The following is a 16,241-nucleotide window of genomic DNA, read 5'->3' as shown; positions in this document are numbered from 1 at the left end:
TGCCCTGGCCGGGAATCGAACCCGGGTCCTCCGCACGCTAGGCCGACGCTCTACCGCTGAGCCAACCGGCCAGGGCCTTCAAAGACTTTTTAACGGAGGAAAAAAGAACCACCTGAAATGTCCTCCAGTCATTGTCCCGCCCCCCTTCCCAGCTGAAGGTCATAAACTCTAACCACTAGAAGAAACTGAGAAACTAAGGGTCCTCAAACTTGGAGGCAATCACCAGAGGACCTTTAAGGACAAGATTTACCCAGTAGAGGGATTGCTGGGTCATAAGGTAGTTCTATTTGCAGTTTTTTTGAGGAACCACCATACTTTCCTCCATAATGGTTGTACTACTTTACAGTCCCACCAACAGTGGATGAGAGTTCCCTTTTCTCCGCAGCCTCTCCAACATTTGCTATTACCTGTCTTGTTAATAATAGCTAATCTAACAGGTGTGAGGTGGTATATCATTGCAGTTTTGATTTGCATTTCTCTAATAACTAATGAAGCTGAGCATCTTTTCATATATCTGTTGGCCATTTGTATTTCTTCCTGGGAGAAGTGTCTGTTCATGTCCTCTTCCCATTTTTTTATTGGATTGTTTGTTTGTTTGTTGTTGAGTTTTATGAGTTCTTTGTAAATTCTGGATATTAGGCCCAAAACCTCAGAAACATTGATACGTAAAGACACATGTAGCCCCATGTTCATTGCAGCACTGTTCACAGTGGCCAAGACATGGAAACAACCAAAAAGCCCTTCAATAGAAGACTGGATAAAGAAGATGTGGCACATATACACTATGGAATACTACTCAGCTATAAGAAATGATGACATCGGATCATTTACAGCAAAATGGTGGGATCTTGATAACATTATACGGAATGAAATAAGTAAATCAGAAAAAAACAAAAACTACACGATTCCATACATTGGTGGAACATAAAAACGAGACTAAGAGACATGGACAAGAGTGTGGTGGTTACCAGGGGTGGGGGGAGGGAGGACATAGGAGGGAGGGAGGGAGAGAGTTAGGGGGAGGGGGAGGGGCACAGAGAACTAGAGGGTGACGGAGGACAATCTGACTATGGGCGAGGGGTATACAACATAATTTAATGAGAAGATAACCTAGACATGTTTTCTTTGAATATATGTACCCTGATTTATTAATGTCATCCCATTAACATTAATAAAAATTTATTAAAAAAAAAATTAAAAAAAAAAAAAAAGGACAAGATTTTAGAACCACTCCCTTAGGAGTCCTCTAATCTGAGACCTTCAGTCTACAGATGAGCGCCCAGATGGTTACCAGCCCTGCTGACAGGGATCTGCGGTGTGAGTCTCTTACCACGCCTCTGTGTTGAGAGTTTTCCGCTGGAAAAATGAGGGAAGGGAAGAGAGAATCCGTACCAGCAGGATGCTGAGGTACCCTGACTTCCCCTAGAATTTCCCATGCTGTGGCCTTGGCCTGAACCTAGTTCCCTGGGTACAGATGATGGAGTACGGGGAGTTTGAGGATTCCTAAACCCAGGGGCTAAGCTGTCTTCAGTCATCCCTGTGTGCCGCACTGGTTTCTCTAGCAGTTGCTCCCTTTTTGGGACCAGAATGCTCTCCAGGGCGGCAATGGGGCCTCTGAATCCTCAACCAGTTAGACCTTTCAGCAGCCAGCCAGACGAGGCCTTTTTTGGATTTATTATGGGTGACAGTTACATCTCATGCAGTTTCTGTTAAGTAATTATCAGCCTAAATCGTCTATAATCCTATGCTGAGTTGAAGGACATTAATCAAACTGCTCAGCAGTTTTAGAGTCTGTATGGAGACTAAGCCAACTAGTGGGGTTAACTCAAAAGCATTCTTGGTCTGTACTTGTGAGGAAACTGCCCAGAATTGCATATGATTATTTTAGCAGACAACTGCCGCGTGTTTGTGGTTTCTTGAGTTCTAAATATTAGAACAGCTTTTAAAATCAGAATAATCTGCAGTTTTGAAGGCATACGTTCAAAGGCTCAACACCAAATATACCCAAAACTTTCACTTTACCTGCCGGATTTCCCAATTTACATTCCACTGTTTCATATTGGTGAATCTCCATGTTGTAATTGGAATCCCAGTGACTGCATCGATTCTAATCAACCTGTTATACGAGACTCCCAGAATATCATCTTTCTTGCTTCCTTTAAATCTGGAGAAAAAAAGTTAATTGAAAGGAGCAACTGTTTCCTGTAATATGATGTTTATTCACATACGACTTCTCAGAGATAATACCAACATTTCTAAATCATTTATGAAAAGTGGACAATGAGGGATTAACTTTTTATGGAAGGGCATTTTTATGGTGATATAGAGAACATGAAGAACAAAGAGAATTAAGGCTGTCCTGAAGACATTCTTTAAATAAAATCAATATTAGCCTGACCAGTGGTGACGCAGTGGAGAGAGTGTTGACCTGGAATGTTGAGGTCCCAGGTTTGAAACCCCAAGGTTGCCGGCTAGAGCACGGGCTCATCCAGCTTGAGCATGGGTCGCGGGCTTGACGATAGGATCATCAACACAATCCCATGGTTTCTGGCTTGAGCCCAAAGGTCACCGGCTTGAGCAAGGGGTCATTGGCTTTACTGGATTTCCCTTATCAAGGCACGTATGAGAAGCAGTCAATGAACAACTAAAGTGCTGCAACTACAAGTTAATGTTTCTCATCTCTCTCCCTTCCTGTCTCTTTCTCTCTTTCCCTTCCTTAAAGAAAAGAAAAAAAATTGATATTAAAGGAAGCAAAATAAGAGGGGAGTCAAATTAATTAGTTCAAAATTGTCACCAACTGCTTATATCAGACACCGTTCTAGGCACTGAGACTACAGTAGTGATCTGAAAGGGTGACAACTCCTGACTTCGTGGAGCTTGTATTCTCGTGGGGGGACTTGACATGGAAGGAGGCCGCAGATTTCAAGATTTCACACAGGCAATAGGTGATTTCTCTCCGGTTTTGCAAATCTTGTTATCCTAGAAGAACCAAATTTCCTTACCACCTTTAGCTAGGATTTATGCATATTGGCACTTTGGATAAGAGGCCTGAAAGACCTTTTCTGAGCAGCCAAAAGTTTTGGGCCACTTGGGAAAGGGCAGTATCCTAAAATAAAAGTTCTCCAGTCCAGGCTAAGTGAGAATGAACTGGGCTCCCAGAAAGCCACTTCAAATTGAATGGAAAGTGAAAAGAGGCAAGCGAACACTGTAATCACCTGACAAGGTAGTAGGTGAGGCCGAATTCAGGTAGAGACTGCCACGCCTGAATGAACCTCAGCTTAGCCTCAACCAGCGACATCTGGGCCACATTTTGGTGGGCTTCCATAATCCGGGCTGCCAGCTAAACAGACACAAGAGACATCAAACTCTCCTTAGCATGCACGGACTGCTCTGTAGTCATCCCACCAGCTCCAGATCCCCTAGGAGAGAAAGAAATGCCAGACCCAAGTGCAGCGCTACGGAGACAATTCCTTCTCATTCATAGCCTCTCCTCCCCTTTCTCTTATGTGCAAATCACCAGGCAGAAGCAGAAACAAGATCAACCAACACAAAAGCTTCTAGGGTTCATGCAGATGGAGAGTTCTGGGTCCTTCTTTCTGGGCTACTGGGGTGTCCACTGACAGTGGATCTACTTGAATCAGTTTATCTGTTTAACTTTTCTTTCTTTTTTTTTTTTTTTACAGTTGATAGAGTCTTTTTTTTATTACCCATTTTTTTATTGATTTTAATTTATTGTTTACATAGATTCTAGTGTTGCCCCGAATGCATCCCCCCCTCCCCCTATTCCCCTCAGCATCTCCCTTGCCCCCCTCTTGATAGCGCCCTCCCCCCCTTCAGGTTAAAATTTAAAATTTTAATTTGTAGGGACTAAATCATTTTCTTTTATTATTTCTGAAATCATTTTTAATTAGAATGTGTCAGGGCATATTGCCATACTCAGTTACCAGTACAGTTACGTCTATATAATTACCAATAATTTCTTCTTATCATCTAATACCCAGTTCATAGTCAAATTTGCCCATCAACCATGATTTTTCATGATGACGGCCTCCATCATTTTAATTCCTTATTTCATTTCAGAAAATACAGAATTCACTGCAAACGATCCCCCCGACAAGATTAGCAGTACCTGTTTAGACTTGTGTTTTTTTGCACAGCGAGGTGACACGAAACATTCCGGGTTCATGTCCATGTTTTCGAGACCGGAAGGGACCGAAGATGTTGAGTTCCGGTTTTTCATCCTCAGAAATGAGAGAATGTTGAGGACCTCTGGCTGGTAGGAGCTATCTGCCATGGTTTTGCCCTTTGATGCCAAGATGCAGGCAGCCATCCACTGGGCATACTGATTCTCCTGCAGCGAACACAGGAGGGCTGAGAAGCAAGTTTCAGTGCAAAGTCATCCTGCTGGGACCAGCAGCATTGGGGCTTTCATCTTTATAATATAAAACTGTCCCCTTCCAAGCATGGAAAGATTGAAGTGGCAAATGTTCTGAGCGGCTATTCATCACTTAATTTCACACCCAGCAATGGCTTTTGATTCCTGGGTTGAGTTTCTAGAGCTGACGAGGGGCTAGAGAATAGCAGTGTCAGAAGTGATAAATACCACCAATTTAAAGATTAGCCAAGGAATGCGCCGTGGAACACAGACAGCTGAAAACCTCAAATACCAGCCAGCCTTCCTTGATACATATTTCCATTTCCAGGTCCCATCTGATCTCTCCAACAGAAGAAAAGAAGGAAAGCATCAGGAACGGATTTCCCGTATTACGTCCACCCTGGCCAATTGTTAGTAAAGACTAATCCCACAGTAGGAATCGGGTCCATTGATGAAATCTGAACCAGAGAGTGGTGCCTTCTATCTTTAATGTCTTGATCATTTTTGATTTTCAGCTTAGGGAGCAAAGAGAGTGGTCCCAGAAGTTGAGGGGGTGGAGCCGAGGAGTGCAATTCTTCAGAGCAATGGCAGGTGTGTTATACCGAATTACTGGCTCAATCTCCACACCCTTTGCAGTGTTATTTTATAGTCCACCTCCTCCCCCCCCCCGTCCCACCAGAGCCAGAGTATAATTCCCTCTCTTGATTTTGGGCCCAAGCATGAGGCTTGATTTGGCCCAGTAGTTGGTAAACTGCGGCTTGTGAGCCACATGTGGCTCTTTGGCCCCTTGAGTGTGGCTCTTCCACAAAATACCACATGCAGGCACTACCTCAGTACTGTATCAGTATCAGTACAGTTATATAGATGTAACTATACTGATAAGGAATGTACCTACCTATATAGTTTAAGTTTAAAAAATTTGGCTCTCAAAAGAAATTTCAATCGTTGTACTGTTGATATTTGGCTCTGTTGACTAATGAGTTTGCCGACCACTGACTTGGCCAATGGATGGCTGGATAATGACAGTGTACCAATTATAAGAAGTTTTAGGAGGTCTCACATGTTTCCAGTTGCCCTTTTGCATATCACTGTGAGAAGAGCCTCCCCAGGGAGCCTGGGGCCCAGAACAAACACAATGCACTTCACCTGCAGTGAGGAGGCAACTTTAGCCAGAATAGAAGATTTGCCCAGCTAACACCAGCTTGGATCAAGCACCCCCCGCCTACCTGCAGATGTTTCAAAAACAAGTGTTTATATCATTGTGATTTTTGTGGTTGTTTGTTACCAAGCAATAGCTGACCGATATAACTGTGTTCTCATTTGAGAAAATGCCTCAGTGTTTTTGTCTTTCGGTTTTAGTAAAGGTGAAGTAACTAAACATTTTTATGGTTTTACTTACATGGTCACATCTCAGATATACTTCATTCATACCATCAGCAACAGGGATGAGTAACTTGATTCCAAATTTTCCTCCTGCTACATTCACATCTGGCACAACTTCACAGCCTGAATAATTAAAAGGCAGGGCAACAACCGAGTTCTAAAGAATGTCTTTTATATAAATATCAGGTGTGCATCGAAAATAAAGACTTTAAACATAAGCCCCTTAGATTTGGTTCTCTCCTGAAAAACGAGGGAGCAAGCTGATAACATTAATTAAAAGATTACTAACTAAGACTTAGAGACAATTAACATGAATAGAGAAAAAATATTTTATGGTTTTGAATTCATTTTTAAGATTTATTTGACTATCCTAAGCCACAGAAACGATTATGAATATGAATTTTAAAATACATCAAAGCCCAGGAAATTCTGACAGCCACAATGATAAGGGAATTAAATGTCCCGGTTAATAAAATATTTGCACTAATAGAGTTACCAGTACACCCAGAGTTACTTTCAGAAATTAGAATAGGCACTAATGCGACACTGAATTAAACATAATTGTTCTGGATTTCAGAAAGTTTTATAGGATCCTACATGTATTATTATATTTGTGATGCCAATTACCAGCTCTCCATAAATTTGGACACACTGGGAGAGAAGAAACAGCAAAACAGAAATAACCATGTTTACTAAACCGTATTCCAGGTCCGCGCACCACGAGGAGCAGGAGCTGCAGACCGCCTCCCTTTTGAGTCCAGTGACACACAGAGGTCAACCTCACCTCATTGGGTAGGACTCTTGGCTCCCATCTGCTTTCTGGGTCATGACAAGCCACAGCAAGATGTAGAACACTCTTACCTCTAAGATTTAATTTTTCGACTGGTTCTCCTTGTTCAAGCTCCTTATTTTTAAAGTAGGCTATCGACGTGTCTTTAAAGACGAACCAATATTGTTTAAAAGCTTTTAACATTAGCTTCTTGGGCCTGCAGATGAAAATATGATAAGCATTGAAACAACCATCCAGTAATGTAGGAAACATCGCAAATTTCAAGCAGGTCAAGACACTCTTTTCAAATAACACCTGCTTTATTTTTAAAAAACAATTTGCAAAGTGCCAACTCATTTCTACGAACTAGAAATGGGGTTTTGTGATAATATGTAGAAGTTGATGCAGAAGCTCAGGAGTTAGGCCACCTGGGGCCACTTTCTGGCTCTGCTATTGTCTAGACATGTGATCGCAGGAAGGACTTGTCATCTGCCTGGGCCACACGCATGCTCTCTGTGTGACGGGAAGAGTAATGCCTCACGCTTGCTGGGCTTTTGTGAGGGTGAAGAGAGGTAATCTTTCTAAAGTGCTTACCACAGCAGCTGGAACCACTGAAGTGCTAAATAAACAATAAAAATAATAATTATATAAGAAATATCCATGAATCTGTGGCATCTGAAATTTCCATATACCTTAAATCTGAAAAAAACTGTTTATATGTACAGCACAACCTTCAAGTTTTCAGACATAAAAATCAGATACAAAAGTGAGCAACCTTTTCTATAATTTCCTCCTGACCCTTTAGAGAAATGACCAGAGAATTACCAGTGAGCCATGGAAAGCACCCAAATTTATAGCTAATCTATGCAGGCTCTATTAACATTTATTCATTGATTTTAGAGAGAAAGGAAGGGAGGAAGAGAGACATACAGAAACATCCATCTGTTCCTTTATGTGCCCTGACTGGGGATCAAACCCCACAACCTTGGCACATTGGGACAATGCTCTAACCAACTGAGCTATCTATCTGGCCAGGGCTATACAGACTTGGTTGTTATTAAAAATATTTTTGGGGAAGATCTCTACCAGTGATACCTTTTGGGGCCAGAAAACTTTGTTCTCTGGACTATACAAGGTTGACAGTGCCCACGGCGGGACTCAGTTGAGTCACTAAAAATAGAAAAGGTGGGACCTATGGAGTAAGAAAGGGCTATAGACAAGTGGAGGAATTGTATGTGATTCAGTGGGACAATCCTGGCCTTGGGGGTGGATCAGGGTGTCTCATGGCAGAGGAGTAGATTTCTGCATTCAAGAATGGGAGAGAGAGGGGAAGATTGGTGTGAACACCACTCATATATATAATTTTGGGTACGTGTTTTAACACATCAGTACTTGTCTTTCCTTAGCTAAAAATGTATATCCTTAACACAAGGATAAGGAAGATGTTCGCTAAAAGACAGTGTGTAATGGGAGAGTATTACATAAAGATTATAAAATTGAAAAACATTATACGACGTTAACATTTTCAGGATTTAGACAACCACGGCATTAAGATATTGGGAGTTAATAGGTAATAGAATTCTAAGGAATAGATTTAAAAGAGTATTTGTCTAAGAATCAGCTTCTCCAACATTAAGTCTTTTCAGTATAAACTCTTAAAGACTCAGCCTATAACCAGAAGTAGTAAGGTCTCAGCTTAGTCCCAAGCATCTAAATATTTCCATGCAGAATGAAGGAAACCCTATTTCTCCATTTTAGCTGGACTTTAAAACTATCAAGATCTCAGTTTTCGCCTACTATCTCCTCCAGTTTGGTTCATCTTCCAGGCCATTTCCATACACCCCCAAAGCTAAAGGCTATTGCTCCCTATCCCATGTTCCAGAGGCCGGGGCAGGCAGGGGAGGGGAAGAGGAAGGGAGAGGTGTGGCTAGTGGGGAAGGATGCCCATAAGAATGAGAGAGTCTCTTGAATCCTCATGAAGCTCATAACTTAAGAGGGTAATGCACAGAATAAATAAATACAATAAAATATGGTAAGTCATATAACAAGGGTGTGGGGAGTGGGGAGTTACAGAGGGACACAGCACTTAAACACAGAATGAAGGATAGGGAAGAGTTTCATTGGAGGAACAGGGAAAAGAAATTTCAGGAGGCAAATGCACATGCAAAATGCAGAGTTCATGAGTCAGAGCTGGGTACCTTGTTGGTAGTTGAGTTAAACACTTAAAAAAATGTTTATTTTATTGATTTTAGAGAGGAAGGGAGAGAATGAGAGAGAGAGAGAGAGAGAGAGAGGTCTGCTCCTGTATGTACCCTGACCAAGCACTGAACCGGCAACCTCAATGCTTTGGGTCAATGCTCTAAGCCACCGGCCAGGGCAGGTTGAACATTTCTTGAACACTGACCTCATGCTGGGAACTGCGCAGAGCAATGGAAATGGTTGGGGGTGGGGAGTAGTTTCTGTGGCTACAGCCTTTCCATGTGCAGGGGATGAGGGAGATGAGAACAGCAAGCTAGTCTGGGGCCGGGGAGGGACTGTGAGTGTCCTACTAAGGAGTAGGACTTTCTTTTCTAGAAGAATGGTCCTTAAACCCTGGTGGTCATCATTATTGGAAGGGAGCTTGTTGGAGATACCCAAGCATGGCCCCAGTCCCCAAGATGAAGATTTGCAAGGATCTTTAAGATTAAGTGTGTTTATTACCTTGAAAGCATCTAGCGGTGTACTCATGGCCACCTGTCAGCACAGGAAGGTCATAGATTTGGAAAACTTTTTTTTTGAACAACAAAAATGAGTCACTCTACTTCAGGCACTTTTCCATTTGATAACCAGTGAGCCTTAATGCGGGACCAAAAGGTTTTCATGGTTACTCTCCATGCGACCATGAACTGCTAATATTGTGAAGATTCTTTTATTGTTAGGAGTCTTGTACTGTTATTCTTGTATATGTTAAGAGCCTTGTATTTATAAAGTGAATCTCACTGATAATCTCCTGTAGCACAACGTGTGAGTCTGAATGGAACTTCTTTGCTACAGTAACTTGCCTACTTGGCTATAGGAACTTGACCAATGATACAATGAATGAATTTTATGTGTGGCCTCTCTCTAAAACCCTGCTGTGGAGTCACTTTATTTATTCCAAGGTAGTCTCTCCAATGGTGGTTACACCTTCCAGTTGGGCATACATCCTTATTTTTATTAAATATGTAATTTACTTAGTAGGATTGCATCTTGTCTGGTTTAGATTTAGGGGTTTGCAAAAAGTAGGATCTTGGAAAATCATTTAGGCAGAAAATTCTAGATTGACTGTTATCTTTTCTTAGCACTTTCAAGATAGTTCCCAGCCAAAGAGAAGTCTGCTGCCCACCTGTTTGTAGAAAAGCTGTCTTTTTCTTGATTTTTTTTTTTTTTTGTATTTTTCTGAAGCTGGAAACGGGGAGAGACAGTCAGACAGACTCCCACATGCGCCCGACCGGGATCCACCCAGCACGCCCACCAGGGGCAACGCTCCGCCCACCAGGGGGCGATGCTCTGCCCCTCTGGGGCGTGGCTCTGCCTGGACCAGAGCCACTCTAGCGCCTGGGCCATCTTTGCTCCAATGGAGCCTTGGCTGCGGGAGGAGAAGAGAGAGACAGAGAGGAAGGAGGGAGGGGGTGGAGAAGCAAATGGGTGCTTCTCCTGTGTGCCCTGGCCGGGAATCGAACCTGGGTCCCCCGCACGCCAGGCCGACGCTCTACCGCTGAGCCAACCGGCCAGGGCCTTTTTCCTCTGATTTTAAAGACTTTCTCTTATTAGCAGTTGGCTGTATCAAGATGTACATTTACACTGATTTATTGTTGGGATCTGTGATTCTTGAATTGAAGGATTTTTTGGTCTTTAACAATAATATAAAATCTTTTTTCTTTTTTTGCATTCTTTTTAAAATTCTTGCTTCTCCCCCATGTTTACTTCTGGAACTGCCAGTTGAACCTCGTCATTCTATTTATATCATAGTTCCCGTTTTACCTGTCCAACTTCTCTCCTCAGCTGTGCTTTTAAACTTGATGTTTAATGTACCTATTCAATTTTAAATCTCTCTGACTATATTTTTTTTCACTTCTAAAATTTCTATTTGGTGCCTTTTCAATAGTCTCTGTTCTCCACTATAATTTTTACCTTTTAATTTACTTTATGATTCTAAACATACTCATTTTATGGTTTCTTCAAATTGTTCCATTACCTAAAATTATTGAAGCTGCTAATCCTTTTGTTGGTTGGGTCAGCTGTTTTTCTTTTATGGTGGCTCATCAATGCAAATGGTTAGTAATTTTTAGCCAGATAGTGGGTATCTTCCTCCAAGGATTTTTTTGTTTGTTTTGTATTTTTCTGAAGTTGGAAATGGGGAGGCAGTCAGACAGACTCCCGCATGCGCCCGACTGGGATCCACCTGGCATGCCCACCAGGGGGTGATGCTCTGCCCATCTGGGGCATCGCTCTGTTGCGACTAGAGCCATTCTAGTACCTGAGGCAGAGGCCATGGAGCCATCCCTAGTGCCCGGGCCAACTTTGCTCCAATGGAGCCTTGGCTGCGGGAGGGGAAGAGAGACAGAGAGGAAGGAGAGGTGGAGGGATGAAGAAGCAGATGGGCTCTTCTCCTGTATGCCCTGGCCGGGAATCGAACCCAGGACTTCGGCACACCACTGAGCCAACCGGCCAGGGCCCCTCCAAGGATTTTTAAAATTACGTTTGCTAGGACTTCATGGATTTTGTGGTCCCGATCCAGTTTCTACTTAATGTTTTCAGGATTCCCTTATCACATTTAAATTGAGCTCTACATCTGTGTATGGCACAACCCTTGGCTCTGATTTCTTGAGAGAGACTTTCCATATCCCCACACCAAACTTTGTGCTAGAATGAACTTCCTTACTGCTTCCTTTGGTTGATGGGTAGATTTTTCTACTCCCTGCTAAACAGAGACGGCAGCCTTTGCAAGTCTCCACCTTTAGGCAGGGGCTTCAGCCCGGGCTCACTGCCTCACTGCCTCACTGAAGCACACCGACCTTAAAGCTTCATCTTTGATCCGCGTGGGGATAAAAGCCGGGAGCCACGAGACTCTAGGTCACCGGCCCAGCTCCCCCAGTGCGGCTGAGGTTTCACTGCAGAGCTGGGTTACCTCTTTAATTCCTGCAAATTGGGATTTCTCAGTCTCCCTTCGAGATCAACTTTATAATTCTTTTTATTTTATCCAGCATTCATATGGATTTGTGGTAACACGGGAATTTGCATGAGGTCAGATGCCATGCCGCTGGAATTTGAAGTTCACTATTTATAAAGTGGATTCAATTCATTTTTGTTTAAGAAATAAAAAAAAAAGAGTGTCACTGTTTAAAAAAACAAACATTGAAAACCAAAGAGTTAGTTCAATGCTTTTCTGCTGATAAGGAAGGGGGGCCCAGGGACATGAAGGGCTCAGTCAGGGTCACACAGCCACGAGGGACAGAGCTCCATTCTTTACTCTCTTCCTCTTTCTCTTCTCCTTTTTCTTTGCTTCCTCCTTCACTTCTTTTGTCCATGAACTATATTATATATTAAATAAAGAATCTTGAGACCTCTGATAGATAAAGTGCCCACTGGCCCAATATGAGAACGATTTTGTGAGTCCAAACATGCCAATTATACTAAAGTGCTATGGGTGGGAAGATTTACTCCATAATATCATTTTCTTCATCTAAAACATCTATGGGAAGGAAATTGTCACCATCTGGTTTATAAAGAGCTGGAATTGTCTATACAGAGAATAGGGCAACCTACTTTCTTTGTAGAACAAATATTAGTAATTTATGAAGATGTATTTGTGGCTTCAACTTATTGCTATTTTTCTACAGCTCTGACTTAACAATATGTATGGTTGCACTTATTGTTTGAGACCACATCCTAAGAAAACAAGCCTGTGGAAACCCAGTGATACATATTGTTACCTTTGGACTCCTGTTTCTCATTCATACCTTATTCATTGTTCATTCTAAATCTTTCTTTGCATCACGGATTATCAAAAGCAGCTTGTTTCTTTTCAAGCCAACTGACCCAGTGAAGTGTCGGTTTGTTAAGAAAAGTCAACAAACCATAAAGTGACATAGTAACTGACAGAACTTCAAAGGGACCCGGTTCCTTTCATCCAAACATACCTTGGCACCATCATAACCATGGCAGTTCTTTCTTTCCCCCATGAAACAAAAGACTTCTCTGCCTTTTCAACAGTTTCAGATTTGCCTGACGTGACTGGGGAGTGAATCAGAAATACTCAGACAGGCAAAGGTAGATAACTAAGGTTATCTCTCTATAAGCCCAGGATCCAAGTTCTAGTGACAACTGATTTTCAAAATGTGAAAGAACCTTGAAATGGTGTCAGAGTCCTGAGCCTCCCAGATGGATCATAAGAGAAACTCCAGTCTGGCTTGTGTTCATTCTTGTGGACACTGGCCATGTTTACACCACCATTTATTGAGCATGTACTATGAGCCAGGCACCATGATCATGCTTCATGTGCGATATTTTATTGAATCTTCTCAACAGACTCAGGAGGCGTATTCTCATTTTATAGACCAAGAAACTGAGGCTCAGAGACATGAGGACAATGTCCAAGGTCACTCAGCTGGCACGAGCTGTGGAGCTAGAATTTGGCCCATTGTCTGTCTAATGCCAAAGCTAACGCTCTTATTTTTAAACCATAAATCTGCTTAACAGATGTTCAATTTAAACTCCTGGACTCTTTAACTATAAGGCTTTGTTACGAGTAATCCGTGTTTCCTTTAAGGGTGACTTACCTAAATAATTTGAGATTATCTGCAAGTTTAGGGATATCAGTAATGTCCTCCTAAGGAAAAACAGATAACATTTCATAAACAGTATTTTGACACGTGGTGCTGATGATACTCTATCCCTGCACTGTCCAACACTGTAGCCACTCCCCACATGTAGCTATTTAAATTAATTACAATTAAAGAAAATGAAAAACTCAGTTCCTCATTCATACTAGCCACATATCCAGTAGTTGCCTTGGGGTGGGAAGGTAGGGTGGAGAAGGGCTGGGAGTGGGATGGGACACACGCAGGGGCTTGTGTGGTGGCTAGGTGTGGTGACTTGGGTGATAATCTAATACTAATTTGGTAGGCTGTACATTCTGCCCAACCCACTTTCTGTGTGTTTCCTATATCACACAAATGAGAAAAAGAGATGAAAAATTTGACCAAGCACTTCCTGTACCTACCGTTCAAGGTAAACATTTGAGTTAGAAACCACTACTTTTATGTACAAACAAAATGATTTTACAACTCGTACATCAGAGTGAGTAACTCCAGGTATATCTAGTTTACTGATTAAACTCTCAAAAAGTACCTGGTTCAAAGTTCATTCTCCACTGTAGGTGGGTGCTTATTTTTAAACTAAAGAGCCTTTTGTTTGATATAACAAAGCCTTGGCATAGAAATACCAGGGGCGGGAGGAGGGATTTTCATCTATTCTAAGAAGGAACACCTTCCTGTTGTATGTATTTAGTGGTGGAAGAAAGAACTCCAATTTCATGGGCTGTGTCTCCTATAAATGTGAGAAAGGGCTCTGAATTTCCACAGAAGCTTGGCATTTAGTTCGTTTCTGGTATTTCTTTTTGCATGATACCAATTTCCTGTTTTAAGGAATTTAATCATAAGCAAACACATTAAATACCTAAGACTATAGTGACTCATTTTTATCTATGACTTTTAAAAAAATCTAATTGACAATAGACCCACCTCTCTGAATCAATGTGACTAAACTACTCCCATGATTAAAGAAATTAAACAAAGAGTGGCACCCAAGAAATGAACCAAATGGGAGGGGCACTGCAATTATAAAGCTGATATTTAGCCACATTTCATGGATAAGGAGCAAAAGATGCTAAACCCATATTATTTCCTTATGCTTTATTGAAAGGGGGGTGTGCTTATTTCCTGAAGTCAAAAGGGTTCCAGAAGTTTTTATAATGTTCCAGAGAAAGGCCCTTACTTCTGTCAGCTTTGCTCATTGGAAAGGTACAACTCAGTCAGTAGATAATAAGGCTTTGTTACCTGTAAAGTACTTTCTCTATTCCCACAACTACCCCATATAATAGACTGAGGGTTCCTTCTAGACCAGGGGTCGGGAACCTATGGCTCACAAGCCAGATGTGGTTCTTTTGATGGCTGCCTCTGACTTGCAGACAAATCTTTAATAAAAAAATTAATAACATTAAAAATATAAAACATTCTCATGTATTACAATCCATTCATTTTCTACTGCTCATGTTCATGGTTGTGGGTGGCTGGAGCCAATCACAGCTGTCCTCCGGGACAACACCAAATTTTTATTGGATAATGTGTAACATACACGGGTCATTGTATGGCTCTCACAAAATTACATTTTAAAATATGTGGTGTTCATGGTTCTCTCAGCCAAAAAGCTTCCCGACCCTGTTCTAGACTAAGGAACCAAGTCCATGTTCCCCGTAGTGAAACGGAGCCCTCAGCAGTCTTTGTCTCACACCATGTCAACTCATCCCAAAGAAGAAGGAATGATGCAAAAGTCCTGTCATGAGCAGTAACGAAAATATCTTCCAGCCCCTTACAGAGCCGACCTGAGACAAGCTAGTCAGTTCTGGCTAGGTGTAAGCTTGTCAGATGACGAGAATGTTTCTTTTTTCAAATTCAGACAAAACATCCTCTTACTTCTAATTAAAAAGTTCACCCGTATTTGCCGGTCAGAACAAAGCCACAATTCTGAGTTATCAGGAAAATTCATACCAAAGTGTTGTCCGCTTTTCCACCTTCCAGGGTCACTTCCAAATTAGAAAGTGCTGCTTCCACTTCATCGACCTCAGACTCGTTTTTAAAATCCTGCGTGTCAGCTGACAATGACAGTTTGCTAATGTGATACTACAAAGAAACAGGTTTTAGAAATGTTATAAGTGCAAATGAATCCATTGGCCAGATCTGTTTTTTTTGGAGACAACTCCCCTATAGTATCAAACATCCGACCCTGAAGATCTCCCGCCTATGCAGGGAAAATGACATTTTATTTTATTTTATTATTATTATTATTATTTTTTTGTATTTTTCTGAAGCTGGAAACGGGGAGAGACAGTCAGACAGACTCCCACATGCGCCTGACCGGGATCCACCCGGCACGCCCACCAGGGGGCGATGCTCTGCCCCTCCGGGCGTCGCTCTGTTGTGACCAGAGCCACTCTAGCGCCTGGGGCAGAGGCCAAGGAGCCATCCCCAGCGCCCGGGCCATCTTTGCTCCAATGGAGCCTCGCTGTGGGAGGGGAAGAGAGAGACAGAGAGGAAGGAGAGGGGGAGGGGTGGAGAAGCAGATGGGCACTTCTCCTGTGTGCCCTGGCCGGGAATCGAACCTGGGACTTCTGCACGCCAGGCCGACGCTCTACCACTGAGCCAACCTGCCAGGATTATTTTATTTTATTATTATTTTTTAAAGTTCTGTTTACTGATTTCAGCAAGAGAGGGAGGGAGAGAAAGAGAGAGAGAGACAGGAACATCGAGCTGTTCCTGTATGTGCCCTGACTGGGGATCGAACCAGTAACCCTTGTGCTTTGGGATGATGTTCTAACCAACCAAGCTAACTGGCTAGGGTGAGTAAATGACATTTTAATCTGAATCTGGGATTACTGGTTGGTTACGTTCAAACTCACTTCTCTATCACTGGATG

General features: G+C 42.2%; 1 protein-coding gene across 1 annotated transcript in view; it reads right to left on the bottom strand.

Annotated features, from left to right (window-relative positions):
• FERMT1 (FERM domain containing kindlin 1) overlaps window positions 1–16,241 on the bottom strand; it is a 31,277-nt gene that overhangs the window by 3,007 nt on the left and 12,029 nt on the right. Inside the window, exons 8-14 of the mRNA XM_066235909.1 lie at window positions 15,317–15,448; window positions 13,328–13,377; window positions 6,620–6,744; window positions 5,775–5,881; window positions 4,130–4,351; window positions 3,216–3,340; window positions 2,023–2,164 (exon numbers count right to left, since the gene is read on the bottom strand). Coding sequence (XP_066092006.1) covers window positions 2,023–2,164; window positions 3,216–3,340; window positions 4,130–4,351; window positions 5,775–5,881; window positions 6,620–6,744; window positions 13,328–13,377; window positions 15,317–15,448 — 903 coding nt within the window. The remainder of the gene's footprint in view (window positions 1–2,022; window positions 2,165–3,215; window positions 3,341–4,129; window positions 4,352–5,774; window positions 5,882–6,619; window positions 6,745–13,327; window positions 13,378–15,316; window positions 15,449–16,241) is intronic.

This window comes from Saccopteryx bilineata, chromosome 6 (genome assembly GCF_036850765.1).
Source record: "Saccopteryx bilineata isolate mSacBil1 chromosome 6, mSacBil1_pri_phased_curated, whole genome shotgun sequence".
NCBI classification, from domain to species: Eukaryota; Metazoa; Chordata; class Mammalia; order Chiroptera; family Emballonuridae; genus Saccopteryx; species Saccopteryx bilineata.
The sequence above is the reverse complement of the archived record's forward strand: the minus strand, read 5'-3'. Positions and strand labels throughout refer to the sequence as shown.